General features: G+C 34.0%; 1 protein-coding gene across 1 annotated transcript in view; it reads left to right on the top strand.

Moving 5' to 3' along the window:
• Window positions 1-25,148, top strand: part of LOC138702660 (uncharacterized) — a 552,147-nt gene that overhangs the window by 318,318 nt on the left and 208,681 nt on the right. Inside the window, exons 6-7 of the mRNA XM_069829987.1 lie at window positions 8,497-8,581; window positions 21,653-21,776. Of these exons, the coding sequence (XP_069686088.1) occupies window positions 8,497-8,581; window positions 21,653-21,776 (209 nt within the window). The remainder of the gene's footprint in view (window positions 1-8,496; window positions 8,582-21,652; window positions 21,777-25,148) is intronic.

Consider the following 25,148-nt stretch of genomic DNA (forward strand, 5'->3'; position numbering starts at 1 on the left):
TATTAATTTTTAAACAGTTCATTTCATTAAATTATCATTGTACTTTACTACAGAGACTAATAATGAGATATTATACACAGAGCCTGATGATGTCCGAAGGGCGAAAACGTTTGTAATCTGCATTGTACAGAATATAATGACTACATATATGAATAAGTGTCATTAGTTTTAGTAATATTGATTTGTCATATGACTGAATAAACAAACAATTTTATATTGTATTATAACATTGACAGTCTGAATCATCACAATATGCTTTCTAAGTTAAATAGATACTACCTAAATAAGAGATACAGATATAGATATAAATGAAAAATACAAAATAAAATAAATGAAAAATTTATGACTTGAGGCTTTCCCGGCGTTTGATATAGAATAACTCTTCTCGGGTTCTCAGCCAGGTGAGTTGGAGATTAGCTTCCAAGCTTTCGACGGCTAGCTCTGCCATCACTTCGTCCCTGAAGAAGATGGCAGAGCTAGCCGTCGAAAGCTTGGAAGCTAATCTCCAACTCACCTGGCTGAGAACCCGAGAAGAGTTATTCTAAATGAAAAACTGTTAAATATAGATATCATAGCCAAAAATGTAAAATGTAGCTATAATTGGCAAAATACAGATAAATGATTCTTCATCATATTTTCTATCGATATGGACAAAAATCACGATCCTACTCGCAATACTAACTGAATAAGAGAGTGTTAAACATTTGGAAAAAAAAACTATGAACTTTCTACCAATATGATATTATAGTTTTTTTGTTACATAAGTTACAACATGAGCTATTCGCACTCAAAACCTGCAAGGTTATTTCATTTCCACTCTGTATATTTACGTACATAATACCTGTATGTAATATAGTCTACTGCATGTAGGCCATAGTAACTTATATACTTTAATGTATGTACGTATGTAATGTACGAATATGTATGACCTTAAGGCAGCAGTAGGCCTAATATCCGTTCTTAATATTTCCACCTAGTGGCCGCCATATTGTACCCCTTCAGTAAGTACGTGCAATTCATATCCTCGTCAGCAGTGAGTCCTCCCCATAGGCTGCAATGTGTAATATAATTCATCCCCTAAACCCATGTTGGTCTTCATCGATGTCTGCCATTTCTGAAAAGGGCGGAGGGGAAGGAAAGGGGCATTTTGTCGGGGAGGAACCCATGATTACCTATTACGACGTGGATTGGCGTGTAATGTTCACGTTGTGTAACGAAGTTATGTACCCTTTCTGTTTGCTCCCCTGTCGACGTCCATGTAACATGCTCCATAATCCGATCTGCCAGCTTAGCGCTGCAGCATCCGTCATCTCGCTACTTGCATGGGGTAACATGGACGGAGGCAGCCAATTTCTGAAGAAAAGTGAACATATTACCGAGGCAGCCAGCAGATTAGATTTTAACAGTGCTTATACTTTCAGAGCAAAGTGGCTTCCCTAATGAATCACTTTTTAGGCACAAAAAAACAAAATAACATTTCCGCTCTGTCCCCTGGAGTAAGAAAACAACTTCCCAATTCAGCTGCAAGCATCATGAGATTTTCAACTATTCGGACGCACTATACAGTGAAAGAAGCTGAGAATAAAAGTCCATTCACAATAAAAATTAAACATCACGTAAGCGTTGATTTAAGAAGGTAAACGTTATCGTAAAATAAAAAAAAAGTCAGACCATTATTCACGATGGGAACATAAATATAACCGGAAAGATATTTGGTAACCATGGAAACATAATAGCGACGTCACTTCACCGTATTCTGTTGTATACTTCAGCGCTCTACGATTGTGTACTTGGCAACATACAATACGTTAAATAACGTTAAATTCTGTGACAGTGTGGGAAAATTTATGGCAAAAGTTCGACAGCTGAGGGTGGAACTGACCGAGGGGGAGGGAGCCGAGGAAATAAGGGAAAGAGTTATTAATTAGTGTTGTAATGATGAAATAATTAGGGGATAATGTTCTTTTTGTATTTATTGTGTTTTTTTTTCTATTTGTATTTTATCGCGTGTGTGTTTTTTTTATGTATTACTTTTATATTTATTAGTTGGATTATTTCGTGCAGTCTCAATAAGGAATTGAATTGTTTACATATATGTTTCACTGTGTTTTTTCTCTCTCTTTTCATACCTTACATTTATTTTATTTTTATTATTTTTGCGAAATTTGGTTTGAAGTTAGATTAGTTGTAATTGTGATAATTAATGATAACGGTAGTACTTACTTACTTACAAATGGCTTTTAAGGAACCCGAAGGTTCATTGTCGCCCTCACATAAGCCCGCCATCGGTCCCTATCCAGTGCAAGATTAATCCAGTCTCTATCACCATAACCCACCTCCCTCAAATCCAATTTAATGTTATCCTCCCATCTACGTCTCGGCCTCCCTAAAGGTCTTTTTCCCTCCGGTCTCCCAACTAACACTCTATATGCATTTCTGGATTCGCCCATACGTGCTACATGCCCTGCCCATCTCAAACGTCTGGATTTAATGTTCCTAATTATGTCAGGTGAAGAATACAATGCGTGCAGTTCTGTGTTGTGTAACTTTCTCCATTCTCCTGTAACTTCATCCCGCTTAGCCCCAAATATTTTCCTAAGCACCTTATTCTCAAACACCCTTAACCTATGTTCCTCTCTCAGAGTGAGAGTCCAAGTTTCACAACCATACGGAACAACCGGTAATATAACTGTTTTATAAATTCTAACTTTCAGATTTTTGGACAGCAGACTGGATGATAAGAGCTTCTCAACCGAATAATAACACGCATTTCCCATATTTATTCTGCGTTCAATTTCCTCCCGAGTGTCATTTATATTTGTTACTGTTGCTACAAGTTATCTGAATTTTTCCACCTCTTCGAAGTATAAATCTCCAATTTTTATATTTCCATTTCGTACAATATTCTGGTCACGAGACATAATCATATACTTCGTCTTTTCGGGATTTACTTCCAAACCTATCGCTTTACTTGCTTCCAGTAAAATTTCCGTGTTTTCCCTAATCGTTTGTGTATTTTCTCCTAACATATTCACGTCATCTGCATAGACAAGAAGCTGATGTAACCCGTTCAATTCCAAACCCTCTCGGTTATCCTGGACTTTCCTAATGGCATATTCTAGAGCGAAGTTAAAAAGTAAAGGTGATAGTGCATCTCCCTGCTTTAGCCCGCAGTGAATTGGAAAAGCATCAGATAGAAACTGACCTATACGGACTCTGCTGTAAGTTTCACTGAGACACATTTTAATTAATCGAACTAGTTTCTTGGGAATACCAAATTCAATAAGAATATCATATAGTACTTCCCTCTTAACCGAGTCATATGCCTTTTTGAAATCTATGAATAACTGATGTACTGCACCCTTATACTCCCATTTTTTCTCCATTATCTGTCGAATACAAAAAATCTGATCAATAGTCGATCTGTTACGCCGAAAACCGCACTGATGATCCCCAATAATTTCATCTACGTACGGAGTTAATCTTCTCAAAAGAATATTGGACAAAATTTTGTACGACGTCAACAAAAGTGATATTCCTCGAAAGTTACCACAGTTGGTTTTGTCGTAATAATAATAACTGTTGTTTTACTATTTTATTGTTAGTAGGTATTATGTTCATTTTGAAGATTCAAACTGTGCATAGTTACAGCACGAATGGCCGTACGGGCTCGTGCGAAGGATCTTGTGTACATGAGTTTGTATAATTTATTATGCATCAATAAATCCACTTATCTAGTATTGTTTTCAAATCACGTAAGCATAAATATGAAAGTTTAGAGTTTGCAAACTTTCATCACAGTCTAGTATATACAGTCACGAAGCTCAATACTTAATAAATATGCATCCATAGATAGTTGCTAACCACCAGGATCGCTACTATCGCCTCATCACAGACCCTTTCCCTAGCAGAGGATAAAATGTATTGTACTTTCTATATTGTGTTCTTTTGAAAAAATTAACACCTTCCTTCCACTATTGAAATATGAAATATATAGGGTTTATATATTATTTTCATAAAATGTAGGCCTATATTATATTTTATAAACTCACCTTCCTAGATCTCTCGGAAGAAGGATAACTCTGACCTCTTTCTCTTGCAATTTATAGTACTACAAACGTCTCCTTGTCCCATATTATTATTCAAATTATTCTCTTTTAGTCAATTACAGTTATTACAACCGATAACGAACATTTCACAGCTAACACAACTTTTCACAACAATGCGAAATACGGCACAGTCAATGCCTTTTCGATCTAGACCAGGCCGTAATGTATGTTCGGGTTTTCTATTTCAGTGTATGGAGCTCAGTGAAATATTATATTATAGATTTATTGCGTATCATTGCTAAGTTTTATTTAGTGTAATGTGTCCATTAAGTTCCGTTTACTTCTTGTTGCAAAATATGTTACATAAATAATTACAAAACTGTGTTATTTTAATGTGAAGGGAATTTTACATGTTAACATAATCTGTTCGTATCAACATTTTAAGTTTAGAATGGAAGCTATTTTGAGGTTTAATAAAAAAAAGAATATAAGTTAACTATAGTAAACATAACTTATAATTTCCATATGACATAACATAAATGTAATGGCAGGGCATTGGAGACCAATAAAATTAGACAGAAAGGGGCAACTGGTACAGTAAACATAACCTATAATTTTAACATACCTAAATATCCATGCGGTGCAACTGAAAATTATTGAATTGTACATAAATGAATGTACAAGTATTTCGCAATATTTAATCGAAATAAAGGCAGGTATTACACATGGAGAACAACGTAATTTTCACACTAAAATTATATTACACCTTAACTCGCAAGTGAATTATATCTGAAGTGTCTCATAATCATTGTTTTAAATTTTATTAATGCAATTACACTACAATTTAGAGAAATATATGTTACTCTTTATACATTCCAACTAATTTATATGGTTGAAACGCCGCTCTTCGTGATCGGGTTAAGCGAGTCACATGGTCTGCCTTGCAGCCTGTATTAGATCACGATGGCAGTGACACAGTCTATTGTTCATGGTACTCACAGCGCTCCAAGTGGCAAGCAACTATCGCGAGAAATGTAAAAAATCATCCCAAGCTTTGTGACTGTATATACTAGACTGTTCTTTCATGTTAACGTCTAACAATAATACGTATTAATGTCAGTGTTTATGTGAATCATTGTGAATGATCCCATTTGGTAACCTGACCGCTTTCTTCTATGTTTATGTTACATTTACCTATGTTTAATTTTCATTGTGAATGGGCCTTAAAGTTATGTATTCCTTTGAAATGTCAGTTTATTTCAAAATTTTGGTGAACAAGATTTTTGGTTCATATAAAAGCAAATTTCTTCCAGTTTTAAAAAATATATAACTTGTACCCATTATCTCAACAATTTCTTAATTAGACCTTCTTGAGCCTTTATAATAGGCTATAAGCGTGCTATGCTTTTCACACCGACATCAAACTTCAAAGTGTAACACACAACAATAAGTGAAAGATCTTAAATACGAAAATCCAGAATTAACAACCCAAGGCCAAAAAAGATCACTGATTGCCACATTCCGAATGGTTACTGCCCACGATTGTCTCGCCTTGCACCTGAATAAACTAAAAATTTTGTCTTCTCGAACCTGCTTTTTATGTAATAGGGAAGATAATATGGATGAAAAATATCTGGCATCCTGCCCTACGGCCTCCAATGAAAATTATATTGATTCTAAATACTGGAAGGCTCAACATATTCTTAATTTCAACAGAGGTGCTCTCAAATTTTAAACCTCTAGTTGGTTAATTTTAAATCCGTTTTATAATCTTGACGAATTTTTTGATTGTACAATCTCTTTGTAATTGTTCCATTTTAACTGACCTTGTCTATACATATTGTTTTTAGACATGCAATTTAAATATTAAACTAAACTATTAAATACTAATGAGTTCATCGCTGAACGCAGTGCATTGAAAAACATCAACAATAGCATACTTTCTACACCATACGCCATCTTTAATGTCTTTTTTCTATTATTTCAGATTTTTCGACAGACAAAAGTAGCCTACACTTTCAATTGCGCAAAATAGCCTACTTCAAATACCAAAATAAAGCTTAAACGTGTGGCTGTGTTGTATAATAAAATTATTCATTTAAATCAATTGTATGTAGTTGCTTTCACTCTAGGTCAATAATTTACGATGAAGTTCGCTCTTATTCTAATTTTCATTTTTCAATCATTCAGCTGAGTGCGCTCCTAGTTTATTTATTTATTTATTTATTTATTTATTTATTTATTTATTTATTTTATTTATTTAAATTTAAATATATAGAATAAAGAATATAATTACAAAACAAACAAGAGAAATACAAATAAAATAATACAAGCAATATAAAAAGAAGATACAGTAGTATTAACAAAATTTGAGACCGAATGAGCAGCGCTCGTGCTCGGTCGCAGTTCAGATATAATATTAAAATAAAAAATAATAATAATAGTAATGATAATAATAATAATAATAATAATAATAATAATAATAATAATAATAATAATAAAAATAAATGAGTAAAATAAAATAGGAACTAAAATATAATTACAGCGGCAATGGAATTATATAATATAATATTAACACTAGAGAAGAATAATATCGCACGTGAAAAGTAGGACTAATATATATTTCAAAATTATAGAATACAAATATAATATAGGTTGATTAATTCATACACATAGGCTATAAATTTATTTAATCAAATTGAAGATATTAACACGTTTCTAATTTTCTTGTTATATGTTAGTGGGTTACATGTTAGAAGTTCTGGGTGTAATTTAGTTAAAGCATTGTACAAACGAGGGCCAAAATTTATGCTATGCTTTAGACCAGCAGATGTGAGACATTTAGGTTCTACTAATGTTGAATTAATATTTCGTCTTGTGTCATAATTGTGTGTCTGTAATACAAACTTATTACGATTTTTATGATAAAATTTTAACAGCGTATACTTATAAATTTGTTCAATATTAAATACATTAAATTCTGAATAAATTAATTTAGTTGAATAATCGAAACGTTTCTTCAAACAAATTTTAATTATTCGTTTTTGTAGTAAATTTAACGGGCTAAGATTAATGTTTGTACTTCCACCCCAAACAATTATACCATATTGAATGATAGACTGAATAATGGCCAAATAAACATTTCGTAGAACTCTAATAGGTAAGTAGCATCGAAGATTAACGAATTTATAAATTGTTTTACGAAGCCTCTTACAAAGATAAGTAATGTGATGAGGCCATTTTAAATTCTGATCAATAATGATACCCAGATATTTGACATACGTGGCTTCTTTCAATGGTGGACATTTACAACTTTTGGGATCTAAACAATTTTCACTGTGTATTATTAGTCTATATTCATCGCTAAATTTTTAATTTTAAACACTGGCAGCTATTAACGAAAAAGGAACTAAAGTTGATTTAGATATATTTAAAGAAAGGAAGTTGGAATTAAGCCATTTTTTAACAATGTTAGCACCTATATTAGCATTTCTATATGCTTCCTGCCAAGAAAAACCACTGAAAATAACTACTGTATCATCCGCATATGAATATATAGATCCATTAAATTTTTCTAAATTTATATTTAGCAGATCATTAACATATATTAGAAATAAAATAGGTCCCAAAATTGTTCCTTGCGGTACACCTATATCAATATATTTGTGTTCACTAAATTGATCTAAATAGTATAGTATAAATAGTATAATGACAGTTGACATTGGACATATACGTCAACATATATGCCTAACATGGAGTCAGGCTATAAAGGGAAACATTGAAGGAGGAGAGTTCGATCCGGTTCTGCTGATCGAATTCGGCGTAGCTCAGTGGTCAGAGCGCTTGGTACGTAAAACAAAGGACTCGGGTTCGATCCCAGGCGCTGGAGGGAATTTTTCTACTCAAATATTAATTGTTAATATTACAGATATTATTCTGTCTGGCAAATTAATAAATCTATAATATTCAATTATATGTAGTTGATTTCACTCTAGATCAATTTGCGATGAAGTTAGCGCTTATTCTAATTTTCATTTTCTTCTCATAAGAGGATGTTTTTGGTTCGAAATTTTGATTTTCACATTTCAGTGATACAAATTGCTTAGGTTATCCCCAAGAATTATAATACTAAAGATTGAAATACTTTAAGTAGAAGTTCTGGATTTTTGTACTAAGGAACCAAAAAAGGAAGAGAATCTAATCAATTAAGGAAACGCAGGGTATACTATCGCAATAAATTACGCATACACTGTTGTCGATATTATGTCATATACAAAGAATTAGTTCTTGCAAGATGCTCTTGAACCTCAACTTTACTATGATCTTTATTCTGTGGAGTCTAAACTATTCACCTACAGTATTCACCCCAGCCAGATGGCTAGCCTATCAGCGCCCTAGTGTTCATGTTGAATGAGAACGTCTATAATAGTGTCGTGTTTTGTTTCAGGGCTCGCTCACCTAGATGCGGGGAAAGATTTCTCAGCGGACGGTCTCGGCTTTAATAAGAAGAAAAAGAAAAAGAGACGTCACAGGTAAGGAAAAAAGGCTTTCTGGAATGGAATTGTAATACATATTGGAGCACGAACTGGGATTTTGAAACCCCCAGAGTAGGAATAATCATGTGGCACAGAAATTTACGAGCTGCAGCAAACTTTTAAAATAAAAAAGTCAGTCTTTTGCAGTTCAGAAAATTAATATGTATCTGTGTGTAGCCTAATATATGCTTATTTTAGGCTATATTATGTATTGGTACTTTTCCACTTTTGTTGATTTATTAAAATTGACACTATTTTTTCATATTAATAGAACCATTTATTGTTGTACATCCAATACCTAAAAACATTTTTGGACTTGTTCTTTCATTCGTTCGTTATTCTGTAAAGTAAAATACTACCTCCACGCACAGTTCGAAGCAAGGCCTTAAATTACGCTTCTGTTTTTGTACACCAGCATTATAAACAGTCTTTATTATTGTTCAAAATCGTTCATAAAATGGTATTTCACAACACAGTGCAATAAAATTGCCAAAATAACAATTACGTCATTAACCATAGTCTGTGCGCTCTTAGTTTGGATCCTAATGTATTAAACATTAACCACGTGTCAGTGACCGCAATACATCTTACTCACAGAGAAGTACTACATAGTCTGAATCCATGTACAAATGAAAAACAAACTCTGATTATATATATGAAGCTTTAATACTTATATTCACAATATTAAAATATTATACAGAGTGAAAGGAGACCGATGCACCAACATTTAAGAGGTGATTCTACATCTTAAATATAACAAAACTTTGATTACACTTTTCATTCGATGAAGTACCGTTAAGCAGGGGAAATAGTCTTTGCCCAATGTTTGCAGCGGTCTATTACGGTAATGGCCCAAAAGAAATGGCTGATTGCTATACAAGCAGATAGGTAAACATAATCTGAATATTATTTAGTGGCATATTAACTTTATCTATATATCTGTCTGTCTGAATGTTTCTGTTTGTCTACCTATCTACAGTTTATTCATTCAATCATTCATTCATTCATTCATTCATTCATTCATTCATTCATTCATTCATTCATTCGTCCATCCATCCATTCATTCATTCATTTATTCATTAATTTATTCACTCATTTATTCATTTATTTATTTACTTACTTACTTATTTACTCACTTGCTTATTTATTTATTTATTTATTTATTTATTTATTTATTTATTTATTTATTTATTTATTTATTTATTTATTTATTTATTTATTTATTTATTTATTTGTTTATTTATTTATTTATTCATTCATTCATTCACTCATTCATTTATTTATTTATCTATTTATTTATTTATTCTGGTTGTGTTAAGACCATAAGGCCTTCTCTTCCACATTACCAGAAGTGAAATACACAATGAAACAATGACAAAAATAGTAATATTAGTAGTCATACTTAAATATAAAATAATTTTCATCCACATTAACAAGCTTACATATAATAAAATATTGACTAAACATAATACATAGTTAAGTAATTTACAATTTATATACTAATTTTACTTTATGATAGGCCTAAATGACAATTTATACAAACACACAGAATAACCTGTAAAAATCGGCTAACGCTCAAAAATCAATTCCACGTAAAAGTATGTAATTCTTAATTTTTAATTTAAATGTATTAACCGTTCGGCAATCCCTGACATGACGAGGTAAGGAGTTCCATAGGCGACAAACTGACACTGTGAAAGAGGATGAGTAGAAAGAGGTACGGTGACGAGGAATGGACAATAAGGCCTGATGTTGATTCCGTAACGTTGTAAGATATTCAAAGCGAGTTCTCAGATATTTTGGAGTAGAAGTGAGTAATATTCTAAACAGAACAGATAAAGAATGTGCTGTTCTACACTCCTTCAGGTGGATCCATGAAAGAGCTTCAAAAGATGGCGTTCTATGGTCAAATCTACGAGTATTGCAGATGAAGCGGACACACACATTATGAACACGTTGTAGTCTTTTAATGAAATTGACAGTTAAATTGGCAAGAGAGAATCGCAGTAATCAAAATGGGGCATCACTAGCGATTGAACAATGTTTCTTTTTATGGAAAGGGACAGACAATTTCACAAATGATTTACTGAGTGGAGCAATGAAAATACTTTCTTACAGGTGTGGGTTATTTGACTATTCCAGTTTAGATCTCTGTCCATTAATAATCCAAGATTTTTTACAGTGTCTTGAATGTTGTTTTGCAAATTAAACCGTTTAGCCATGAATTTAAATTGAATAATTGCGAAAATCGTTAAAATAAATCTTGCAACACAGGACACTGTCGCGCGCCACAGACTGAGTAAAGCAGAGGGAGAGGGGAAGGTAAGGAGTACACGTCGCACTTGCTAGAATAGCCATGCTGTTTCCAAATGCTTCATAGAAACATAACTATTTCCTCTAAAACTGTTAATGTTAGAGAAAAAACTTACTTCGATTTTTCAAATCTCTCCTCATGATCTATTTCCAGTTTCATTTTGGTGCAGAGGTTATCATCCACTCTGTATACGTATTTATTGTAAAGTAGCGTACGGTACTTCTCATGCACCGTTTCCAAATTTCCTCATTTGGATGGTTTTGATTGTGTTTAAAAGGAAAATTATTATTCTACTTAAAAAGACAGAAATTTCCTGAAAAATTCATGACCATATTATACGCCCATTACTAATAGCTATTATTCCCATAATAGTAAAGCATTATTGTTGTTTAGTAAAGCATTATTTATTTTTAGTCTGGTGTGTACAGGTCTGGTTTTTGGCAGATAGATAAAATTTGTTTTGTTTACATTTGGACCCATTCTAAGAGTGAACAAAGTGTAGTTTGTATTTGTAACAATAATACACTATAATATGAAATTAATTAAAATAAAATAAAATAAAATAACTGTGTTATTAATCAGAAACGTAATTTTACCTCTGAATATTAAATTCAAACGTAAAAATAAAATGTAGAATAATAATCAGTCAACTGATTTGTTCCGATAAATTTACTAGAACCAATGATTCTGAAATCTTTCATTTTTTGTTCAACAAATTCATAATAGTACATTATGCAACGAGCCTATAATGATAGTAATTAAGACGCGAGGATGTTTATAAAACGAGCGTAGCGCTCGTTTCATAATTTTCATACGAGCGTCTTAATTACCATTATAGGCAAGTTTCATACGACTTTTTATGCTCGACCATATTTCTAACTTGAAATTATTCATAAGTATTCATGTTATTCTTATGTGACTGGGGAGCGGAACTGGCCTTGTGCAATCTCGTAAATTGTGAGATGTGCGCAGACGCGAAAGTATTGATTTTTTCCGGACAACGAATGTCGACGACCTTGATATTATCTAGAGAGTAAGATAGACGTTAAGCTTGATATAATCTTGAAATTGAATTCGACATTGAAAAACGAGATGGCAAATTGAATTTATTTGAATATTATTTACAATTAACGCTAATTATTGTAGTAACAGAACATAACCTTCTGCGACAGTATTGGATTTCCAGCCTGCGTGACGTTTTGCTAGTTGTCTTTCGATTGCATATCCGAGAATAATCGAAAACCTGAAGTTTAATGAATAGGTGTACTTTAATGACATGCATTAAAAGACTGCTACCAGGTGTATAATTACTACATTTCGGCATGGTCGAGCATTAATTTCTTTTGCTCTCTTTCATAGCTTTCAAGAGATTTTTTTTTTAAGGAATGGAAAGCGAATTTCGCTCTATAAGAGTCTTTTGAAATATTTGCTGTTAAAGTGATTTCTAGCAACAATGTTAATAAATTCAACAAACCAAACAATGACAACACGAGTATATTTCAGGCTTCTGTTTCAGAGTAACTGGTTAAAAATATATCTGATCGATTAATCGAAAAATTTCTATTGAAAGATTAATCTATCAAAAATATTTAATCGAATAATTGAGTCGATTAAAATTAATTGGTTGTACTTGTTATTAATTATCATTTTGTTAATGCAAACTGAGAGTAAAAATTCCGACAATATTCGTCTCTCAGAAATTGCTTACTTCAAACACGATAATACTGTTATTTTGCAACTGCAAAGCAGGTAGCATAGGGCAAATCTTTGCATAAACACTTCAGACAGAGATTAAGATATGTGGACAATTACTTGGTCTACTCCTGTTGAAAGTTGAAACACAATGCGAAACCCTTATTAAGTTTGTCAGATCGTCTTTCTAGCATATGAAATACTTACTTTTATGGAATTCGCCCCTCTCATCCCTTAGCCATGGCTACATTGTGTGCAAGTGAGAGAATAACTACCTTGGAATAGAACAGAATGGAATTTAATTGAGGGGGGCACGGATGACCCAACACTGCGACCTATTGCGCTAACCCTCGATATGGAATGAGTTGCATGCCACATATCCCCTACGCGCACCACCCTAACCATATGACTTCCTTAACGACCGGTCCCTACAGCCGACAGAAATCCATATACATTCCTGCTTCGGCAACTTCCCCCAAGCGGTCGGTCCGAAGCGAAACTCCTCCCTCGAGTAGGTCCGCCTCGCGTGCTCGTTGCAGATGACATCCAACATCGCTGAACTACAATCCACGGAGGCCGGTCGAGAGAGTCAGCAGCTTCGGGAGGCCGCCTGTAGAGTGATCTGAAAAACCAGAAAAGGAATGATGAGGAAAGGAGAATGGGAGGGGAAAGGAAGTGGCGAAGATGAGTGGGGTTCCAATCGCCTGATAAAGTTACCTGATATTCATCCATAGGAGTGAGGGAAAAACCCCGAAAAACCTCACCCACGCAACTCGTCCTGACAGGGAATCGAACTCGGGACCGATGGATTCGGAGTTAGACTCGCTAATCTCTCAGTCACAACGGTGGACAAATATCTACCTTCTTCTCCTTCTAAAATTTTGAAACCCAAATACAATAGGGGCCAGTCTGCTGTTCTGTTGCAGTTTCTTTACTGAGTTTCTAGATGAAGATTGTGTGTTTAGATTGCTAAAGAAAAAAATCAAATTTCTGTGGTTCGTGAAAAAAGTGAAAACTCCATAATGTCGTAGGCTTATGAGAATTTGAGAAGTTAACTCGGTGAAACGTTAGGATTTAAATTGAACGAAAGTGAAGAAGTGCGTGACAGAAAAAATGTCGTGTTTAGTGATGCAGGAAACATTGATACTAAACGTAGAGCAGCACTTAATTCGGAGCATGTGAATGCACTTAAATGTTTAAAATCATGGATGAAGCAGTATTAACTAGGTGACTCTTCATATTTTTTGTTATTTATGTTTGTCTAAAAAACCTCCGGAGAATTGACACAAATTTAGCATCGCTTTGTAATACGATACAGCGCTATGTATGTAGAACCAAGAACCCGGGTTCGATCCCCGGCGCCGGAGCGAATTTTTCTCCTCAAATATTAATTGTCAACATTACAGAGATTATTCTGTAGAACAAATTAATAAATCCATAATATTTTCAGCCTGTTATGGGCCATCTTCAGAACTGGTTGGTGCTGATCTCGGTGCCTTTTGTTTGTGTTTCCTGTGGAGGTATGTTTGTGTAGTGTAATATGGAGTCAAAGAGTGTGTGTTTTCTGAAATTGAGAATTTCATTAGGTTGTGTTTTTGTGTGTCTATATATTCCGTATTTTCTATTGTATTTAGTTTCTGGCTTTTTGGTTGAATATGTAGATTTTCCATGTTTGTGTTTATGCCTCTGTAGGTGTAGTTAGTATTTGTGATGTGTTCTGCATATGTGGAAGTGTTTTGTAGTTTTCTTATGGCTGTGATGTGTTCTCTGTAGCGTATTTGAAGTGATATGCCTGTCTGTCCTACGTAGAAGTTGTTGCAGGTGTTGCATTTGAGTTTGTATACGCCTATGTGATTGTCTTTTTTGTGTTGTTTGTGCGTTGAGATGTTTTTGTAGAGTATTATTTGTTCTCTATGCGATGTTGTAATTTAATTTCTTGAATGAGGTTGCAATCTTGTGTGTGTGTTTTTATTTTCGTATGTTAGTGTGATGTATTTTTTGTGTTCTTGTGTTTGTGTTGTATTCTTATGTTTTTGTGATTATGTTTTGTGTTTCTTATTATGTTGTCTATTATGTTGGGGTTGTATCCGTTTTCTTGTGCTATGTATTTGATTGTATTTAGCTCTTCTTTGTAGTCTTGTTGGCTCATTGCAAAAGAGGACATTCACAGAATCCTACTGGAAACATATGACAGACGTTATATGATGATCATTACCTAACTAGTTGCGTAATAGAAGTATCATTACTAACTAGTTGCGTACGGTAATGAATGTGTTTACAACATTTTTATTAGTTATGTAAAGTCCACATTACATAATCAAAGTGAATAAACTCAATTTATGAGATGATAGAGTAGTAAAATAAAGAATACATTTCAATCCACAGACATTTTCTGTTTATTTCTAGCCGTTTAGAAACAAGAAATAGGCCTAAATATTTCTGTAATTAATGCTTCATTCGGCGCCTCAAACATTTTTGTTAAGGTCGAGAAAACGTAATATCGCGCAAAAAAGTTGTACCTGTGTTATAAAAGGTGTATTAAAACAAAATAAAGCCTATGAAATAGGCCTAAGCTTATCTAAAATATGTGAACGCGGAAAAACCCAGGGGAAATTATAAACCATCACCCTGTGACTTTTCTCTTGAAAGAAGGTGTCTTGAGAAGAGAAGAAGCTTTATATTAAGTCTATAATAGAAGGTAACGAATTTTTAAACATTCGTTTTCATTGGACAATATAAGCTCATCACTACTCTCCTCACATTCGCATATGAATAAACAATAATCCTAAAACTGTGAAATTACACATTATAACGATGCACATATTTTTAGGTACCCTGAACATATTTTAATTACTTTTCAGTAAATGCGTGAATCAATATGTCATGGAATATTATGTTCATTAATTTAAAAAAATCTCGTAATGCATATCAAGTGAATGTAGGCCTATAACGTCTCTCGTCGAAATATTATGCATTAATTGTGTAGTAATTAAAATAAAATCGCAATTTAAAAATAATAATACAATAATTACTACAAAAAAACCACAGAGACAAAACTTGGTGCTTAATGGTAGGCGCTCACTTACTGGGAAAGATTCGTTCGGCGCTTTTGGATTTATAAGATAAGTGCGCCAAATAAGGCCATGTAGACTAATAAGGCCAATTACTGTTTTACGAGGAACTGTCAAATATTGGTGATAAAGGACAGCATTTAACTCATCCGCATTCTCTGCTAAATGTTAGGCATATCAACCACTCACTTGTCAGTTGTAGTGGCTGCATAGAGGAAGAAGGCTGTGCGACCGAACCTGATTGTGTTGATACTACCACGCACGAAGTGCGTTTTATTTAAAACTCCTTATATAGTTCATGAAAATGTAGTGTGTTATGTGTATTTTATATACTATATTTTATCTATTTCCAAGATCTCAAAATAGTTTCATAATACAGTGTTACTATAAACGATGTTTCCGATTACAAACTTGAATAACTATCGCTAGGAGACACTTAGAAACATGGTATTGGTATCAATGGAAAGAGAAACTCAAATATTTTTGTTATGTTGGTGAACCTGTCGCATATTTATTAATTTCGTTGCTAGGATACGATATAACAAAAAAATGACTGCAAACGAAGACAGGAGGGCATTTTGCGTGCTAGATTTTCACATATCCCAGTCTGTGCTATAAGCCGTGAAAAGGTGTCTGGCCCTTTCTTTTTCGTCGAGGCGACAGTCACAGGTAATTCGTACCTAGACATGTTACAGTTATGGCTTCTTCCACAACTGGAACAGGACATCGAAGGTCTCATTTTTCAGCAGGATGGAGCACCACCCCATTACCACTTAGATGTCAGAAACGAACTGAATACACGACTTCCAAGGAGATGGATTGGACGTGCTGGAGTGAAGATTTAGAATGTTTGCATTGGCCTCCACGTTCCCCCGACCTCACTCCTGATTTTTATTCTGTGGGGTTTTATAAAACAACAAGTGTATCAGCCACCATTACCACCTACCATTGAGGATCTTCGTATCCGCATCACGGAGACCACTGCACTGGTGGATGGTCCAATGCTACAACGTGTTTGGCAGAAATTGACTACAGACTTGATGTGTGTCGTGTGACACAAGGAGCTCACATTGGGCACATGTGACTTACTTACGGTTGTGAACCAAGTGTTTCTCTTTCTGTTTCATGTTTCATGTTTTCGAGTGAAAAAAAATTTAAAATTGTTGGAGTTCCTGTTTCTGTTGATATCAATTTCATGTTTTCTAATTTTTGCTGATTTAAGAGTAGCACATGTCATTTAACCGAATGGATAACAAAAAATATTTGAGTTTCTCTTTCCATTGACACCAATATCATGTTTCTAAGTGTCTCCTAACGATAGTTATTCAAGTATGTAATCGGAAAGATCATTTATAGTAAAGGATTGTTTTACGTAACAAAATAAAACAAAACGTGTGTAGCCCTTTAAGGTCAATAGATGGTCTTATTATGATCACACGATTCATTTAATTCTTTGCATTAGTTATTTGTATTTATGTGTTTTGTTTATTTATTTACTTATTTACTTAATTATTTATTTAAATATTAATTTATGTATTTAATTTACTTAAGCTAGTACTGTTTTATTTGTAAGGAGGACGTATTTCTATTTTTGTATTTTTGTATTTTGCATTTATATATTTTGCTAATAATTGTAACATAAAATATAATATAAACAGATAAAACTTTAGCACACCGCTGAAAGAGTAGACCTCGTGCTTCAGGGGCGGATTCCTGAATTTAAATTTAGAAATACAGTACATAATACAATCTGTCTTATGTCTACTACACAATAAGAATATATAATTCTAAATTTACAATTTTTCATGATTTATAAAATCCATACATAACTTTTTAAATTTAATATTAGAACTATTAGAACTGACAAGACTAGGATATTTAAATATAAATTTGTTATATATTCTTGAGCCTGAATTACTACTATAATTAAATACAGTAGCAGTGTTGCATTTTGGTTCAAACAATCTTAAACAATTCATACCTTTTGTTTTATAACTATGAGAATACAATTCAAAATTATTTCGGATTTTATTTATGAATTTTATTAATACAATATAATAAATCTGTCTTATGTTAAGTACATTAAAGTCTAAAAACAATTTTTGAGATGGAAAATCAATAGGTTTATGAAGACATATTTTAATTATTTTCTTCTGTAATAAATAAAGTGGATTAAAATTGAATTTAAATGAGCTACCCCATCATGTAATTCCATACATAATACCGATTGAAATAAAGTGAAATATATTATAAATATAAACTTATTGACAAATAATTCCTCAATAAAACAAAATAATGTATTATTTTACGTAATTTATTACAAAGGTAATTAATATGTTGGTTCTATTTTAAATGATTATCGAAAATTATGCCTAAATACTTAACTTCAGAGGGCTCCTTAATCGGACATTTACACTGTATAAGACAAGAATCAGAATTATGTAATTTAATACTTAAGATGTAGGAGGATTGTAAGCGTTCACTTACCAGGAAAGATTCGTTCGACGCGTTCGGATTTATAAGGTAAGTGCGCCAAATAAGGCCATGTAGACCAATAAGTCCAGTTACTGTTTTAGGAGGAACTGTCAAATATTGGTGATAAAGGGCAGCATCTATCTCATCCGCATGCTATGCTGAATGTTAAGGCATATCAACTTCAGTTGGCATATAGTGTGTTGGACATTGTGCCACTGTCACACATCTGTGACACAGTGCATGAGGGTTGGACACTAACAGAAAACTAAGAGATGGAACTTAAATTGAGAGAATTAAATTCGGCATCGGAACTGGAATCCGGTGTGGCTTAATAGATAAAGCGTCAGCACGTACAGCAGAAAGCCCGGGTTCGAGTCCCGGTGCCGGAGAGAATTTTTCTCCACTCCACCCATCCTTTATCATATCATAACGCAGAATTACTGTACGGAAATATAATTATGTACCTCGGTACATCACAATAATAAAGTATGCTACGTGATGTTTGGATCCTGTGTATGAACTCTTATCTTACTCAATTATTATCGATGAACTCTACTACAAGGAAGTAATGTTGTCGCTCTATCGATAAATAACAACACGATTACATGATCAATTCGGAAATGCACACGAGTGAGCGATAAAATAATAAAAATCCAAACGCGCTGAACGAATTCATTCCGATAAGGCGCCTACCTTAACTCCTTGTTAGCAGGATAGAAGAAAATTTTCGCGCAGGCGCAATGCACTGTTGTTAAACAACATTGTTACATAAATATCTGAATACTGATTAATGAAAATAACACGCGTTTTAGAGTACGTGCCTTTGTAACATTATAGTGCTGCTGTGTTAGTTTCAATTTACAATTCGTGATTATGTGTTAGCAAATACCTTACTATAATAATACCGGACAGCTAGCATTTCTGCGCGCGAACGACGTTGGTGCTGCTACCTAGGCGGCCGGTGTGGCGATACTAGCGAGACAAGCTGTAATCAACTGCAATGTAGTCTATATTGTTGCTGGGCTAGTTAATAGTTTTATTAATCAGTGCTGTGTTAAAATGTCAGGGTGTATATGTGCTGTTTATAACTGCTACAAAATTACAGCATTACAAATTGCTCCAAATCGTACTTTCGATTTCCGAGGGATCATAAAACGTGAGTCAACAACATTTTTTATTAGGCCTTTATTCCTTCGTCTTTGAGTTTATAGAAAAATACAAATTAGCTCTTTTATTTAGACCTAATAAATGTATAGAAGTTAAAATGCATTGGATTTTAAGGTTTTATCAAATTAAGTTTTATTGTTGTTCACATGCCTTTACTAATTATTACAAGCATCAGATTACTATCAATTTTATCTTTGCAGTTGTCAGCAATGAGTATATAAAACATTACTGTAAATTAATTCCTACTATCAGATTGATTTTGTCTCGGTAAACCAAAGAAAAAATATGTAACAATTAATTACGGAAATTTAATATGAAGTATGCAATATTTCTCATAATATGCAGCTTTGATATAAGATAATAATTTTACATTCATTATTATTCATCATTTCTTAAGTGTTTCATATATAATTCCATATTAGTAACTCACGTTTTAAACAATAGTCCGAATCTCGCTATGTTAATATTTGTATATGTGGACATAATTCCATCCCGCTCCGCTAGATGTCAGGTCCGCGATATTTCGCACTCACGCCAATACTGCTAGTATACAGTTGTCCGGTATTATTATAGTAAGGTGCATGGTGTTAGTCTCACGTGGTATTTAGCCTATGTTGATAATTTCATAGCAGTGTATCAAACTTAGCCTAGTCACGCGTACATACTTCTGGCGAAATCATCTACTGCGATATTTATACTAAATATTTGTTTTTGACAAGTTTTAAGAGTAATTCTCTGAGAATATGAAAGATTTCTTGACGATAATTGTGTGTTCGGTCATTATCTTTGTTCATCACAACATGAAGCAGGCAGACTTTGAAACTAGATATCGAACGTCTAAATCTGTACGGGTATACCTCAAAGTTCTGTGCGAATTACTACAAAGTCACTAAAGGAAAAACCTTACAAATTTACAGTGGTGCAAGAATATGATTCGGTGACCCTCTAATCAGGCGTGGATTTTGTGAATGGATTTTAAATTAAGTTCATGATGGAGAATTCCTGTTTTCGAACAAGGCTTGGTTTCATCTTCATGAGTATGTAAAAACTCAAAACAAAATGCATTACAGTTTAGAGTAAAGAACGAAATTTATAAAAAGGGTTTCATAATTTTTTACTTTTCTTTTAAAGCCCTATCCTAAGATACCTTACACTGACTAGGTTCTCACTTGAAAATTCAAAGTTTTTTTTTTTTTTTATCCAATGCCACCAGGTTGTCTCTTCGACATTTCTGGTATTCTCTTCTGGCAGTGGCTTAGTTGTAACCCACTTCTGAGGCTGGAGCACCTGGAAGGAGGAGTTACATTACCCCGATGATATGATAGGATGATTGTGATAATGTGATTTATGTACCACATGGCCAAAGACATGGCCTTGTGGCCTAACACTTGTCAGGCAGAAGAAAGAAAGAAATGATAATGTGGTGCCAGGAGAGGTCTTAAATCTAAACTTAACCTAAATTCCAAACCATGGACGAACACAGGAATAATCCCCTTTAAGGAAAAATTCCTGTGTATTAATCGGAAATCAAACCGGAACCTCATCAACTATAGCCAGAAGCTCTGATCACAAGACCATGAGGCTGGTCAAATTCAAAGTTAACCCCTGTTACGCGTACTTCCGGTTTATTCCAGAAAATGGAAGTAACACCAATCGAATCCTTACATAGGTTTCGGTAATGATTTTTTTTTTTTTTTGCGAACACTCAGTATCATGTAGTTTTCGAGAAAAGGGGGTGATACAGGTGATTTTTTAGTCGGTTATTTAGCGACGCTGTATCAACTACACTAGATGATTAAAGTGTAGATGAGATTGATGACAGCGAGATGAGGTCGAGGATTCGTCACAGATTACTAACATTCGCCTTACGATTGGGGAAAACCTCGGAAAAACCCAACTAGGTAATCAGTCCAAGCGGGAATTAGACCCACGCCCAAGCGCATCCCTGGATCAGGAGACAAACGCGTCAGCCGACTGAGCTACACCAGTGGCTACAGTGCTTTGAAGCATAGGCCTACTCATACATACATACATACATACATACATACATACATACATACATACATACATACATACATACATACATACATACATACATACATATATATACATACATACAATACAATATTTATATGCGGACCCCCCTTTCCCCTGTGAATAGGAATGGACTCGTTCACATTGTAATTTTATCGGATATGACGTAACTTCAGCGTTTCCATGACAACCGAAGTCTAATTTGGGTTCCACAAAATCCTTTCATTTTTTTTCTATTAGTGTAAGTAGAATGTAGACGTTACATGTCAAAACTAAAGTACTGGGAATAGTGCATGACCATTTCCTCTTTTGCAGGACAATCTTCACGAGTTATCAGCTGGAGGAACTGGAGAAGGCCTTCAAAGAAGCGCACTATCCTGACGTCTACGCGCGGGAGATGCTGTCGCTGAAAACGGACTTGCCCGAGGATCGAATACAGGTCAGTGCTAAACGCATTCCTACTATCAAGCTACGAGTGCAATAATACATGTGCAGAGTTCAGCATCGTCCAAGTCTGGAAGCCAGCACGGTGATCACGGGGGTAGTCAAACGTCATTTTTATGTTGAATTTTTAATTGGAATATGTGAAAAATAATGTAAAGTATTAAGTGAAATAAATATGAACGAGAAGAAAATTAATTAAATCTATGGGTCCATGGTGTTTCGAGGCGAAGTTGTTAACTTCTGATATCGGCAAGTACAGGAACATCATTTTATTTTTACTACCATTTCTAATTTTAACCTGGCTATACCTTTGGATTAACAGGAGAACAGGAAACACCGTTTGCTACCCCCTTCCACGACTGGAGTTCGATGATACTGGCGTAATATACAAACAAATCATTTTACTAGGTATAGGAGGGAAGAAAAGTAGTTCATCCATTTACGTAAACTAGGAAATATCACGCTTTTGAGTTTGATAATTTTCATTAGGTTTTTGTTTAATCAAAATACAGTACAGCATTAACAATGAGTGTTTTTACTCACGAACTGAGCTGTCCATGCGGACGTATTTATTATGTAGTGTATGTTATACTGTCTAGAGCACATTAGCGTACATTATAGAAAATAAAGTGAAATTGAAAAATAACCATAATATGGATATTTACACACATTTTTTTTTAATTACGGCCGTTCATTTCGATACAGGCTTCAGTTCTAACGTGCATATTATCGCACTATAGACTATTGTACCTAATTCCAATTACCAGTTTCGTCCTTCGTACTAGTAACTCATGTTGAAATAATTCTATAGGCCTACCCACTCTATAAAAGAGTACCTTACGTACTGTAAATTCAATCTTCACTTCTGTCCGATCCGAAAAGATAAAATTACTCAGACATGCTATCTACTGTCCGTTCAAGTGGTTATGTCGCAGGGTCGTAGAAAGGGGGGAAATCACGTGACAGCTAATTACTTAACGAGGCCCTTTTATTTAAGTTATTTTAAACAGTTGTATAATATAACGCAGACGTCCAATTCCTAACAGAAATTAATGTTCTCAGAAAAGAGCTAAGACAGCCCAGCCACTAGCCTTTACAGAGAGGCGAATAGAAGCTGGTGGAGGAAACCGGGATGCGACGTAGGCAAACGGACGACAGTACCTGCGCGAGAATATGATTCAATATTGAATGCTCTTTCGTCACTGAAAAACGCGAACATATTTCTGGAGCGTACTATACTCACTAACTCAGTAGCCTACTGTTTACTATATGCGGCCTTGGTTCTGTGTGAAGGACAGTTGGAGGGGTGGGAGTGAAGTACATTCAAAAACTCAGGTACAATAAAAATTAAAGTAAAAATAAAATGATGTCCCTCTATTTATCAGCACATAACGGTGACTCTCGCTCTACGGCTTTCCTCCGCCAAAGAATTAGTATTGCCATTCAACGAGGGAACACTATAAGTGTTATGGGGACTTTTCCAGAATCTAAATCGTTGGAAGAACTATTTTATTTCGTGTAGAGCTGTAGAGAGTATTTCCAATCCTTTAGTTTTGTTGCTAATAGCCTACATATTTAAATAGAATGTCATTCGAAAATGAATACATGATGAAGAAAATTATATTAGTTCCATCTAACATCATTATTAATTATACCATGAAGTGACTGAAGTAAAGGTATTAATATTATAACATGTAATAATTTGTTTTTAATCTGAATTTCTTTGCATACGTTTTCATCTCATTGGCATCTTCGGTGGAGACCTGTATTCGAACAGTTCACTAAACAACCTGCGTGATATTGTTACTTGGAATTTTGTGAGGCAAAAATAATTGTTATGTAATTGATTAATTATTACAAAGAGTAATAAATTGCATTTCTTATATAAATAAATAAATCATGTAAGAGGTTTTATTTGAAGGCTAGTAAAATATCACTAAAGGAATGATGTTTTGTTCTGAAACATCCGTAAAAAAAATGAAACGGTCAATTAAACTTAGGAGAAGGAAAAAGCTTCAGACATATCTCATAAAGTACGGTAAGTGGTTATCACAAGCACCGTGAATCGGGTCTCAGCATAGCTCAGATGGAAAGAGCACTCAGGGCGCAAAGCTGAGAAGTCCTATGTTCGATTCCGGTGCCGGACCGAATTTTTCTCGAATAATAGGTATCCACATGTTAACTACATATAGTCACTATTATTCAGTGAGGTCGGCGAGGCCTCATATATCTAATCGATTAATCGATCAATTTCTGTTGTAAGATTAATTTAACAAAAATATTTAATCGAATAATCGAGTCGATTAAAATTAATCGGTTGTAGTTGATATTAATTATTATTTTGTTAATACAAACTCATACTAAAAATTCCGACAATATTTCTCTCTCGGAAATTGCTTACTTAAAAGCACAATAGTACTGTCATTTTCTAACTGTAAACCAGGTAGCGAAGGGAAAATCTTTGCATAAACACTTCAGAAAGAGATGGAGATATGAGGACAGTGACCTAGTCTACCTCTATTGAAAGCTGAAACACAATACGAAACCCTTATTAAGTTATATGGTTTTCCAAGAAAACTTCCATCTTGTTGTCTGATCATCTTCCTAGCATATGAAATAGCCTACATACTTCTTCTGGGATTTGTCCGCCTCATCTCTTATAAAAATAGCCATGTCTACACTGTGTGCAAGTGAGACCATAACTATATTCTTCTCTTCCTAAAATCTGATAATTCGATTATAATAGGGGCAAGTATTCTGTTTCGACAGCTGTAGTTTTGCAGTTGTTGTTTCTGTACTGAGTTTGTATATGAAGTTGTGTGTTTAGTTTGATAAAGGAAAAAAAATCAGTTTTCTGTGGTTTGTGAAAAGTGTAAACTCCATTATGTCATATGAAAATTTGAAAGGTAAACTCGATGAACGTTTGGATTTAAATTGAAAGATCGTGGAGAAGTGCTTGACAGAAAAAAAGAAATTGTTCGTGTTTAGAGATGCAGGAAACATTGTTACTAAACGTAGAGCGATACTTAACTCGGAGCATGTGAATGCACTCACATGTTTAAAATCATGGACGAAGCAGTATTAACTGGGTGAGTCTTCATACTTTTGTTATTTGCGATATATATATATATATATATATATATATATATATGTGTGTGTGTGTGTGTGTGTGTGTGTGTGTGTGTGTTTACCAAGTGTTTGTAAGTTTCCCTGAGAACTTATAGCGTATGGAACTGAACTGATAAAAGGATAGATAGAGGATGGAACTATTTTTCCCCAAAAGTTTTGAAACCATATACGTTACCCAATATCTCAAAACAATTTTCTATATATGTGTGTAACGAAAAAGGAAAAATGTAGAAGTCAT

The sequence above is a fragment of the Periplaneta americana genome, chromosome 7 (genome assembly GCF_040183065.1).
Source record: "Periplaneta americana isolate PAMFEO1 chromosome 7, P.americana_PAMFEO1_priV1, whole genome shotgun sequence".
Taxonomy (NCBI): Eukaryota; Metazoa; Arthropoda; class Insecta; order Blattodea; family Blattidae; genus Periplaneta; species Periplaneta americana.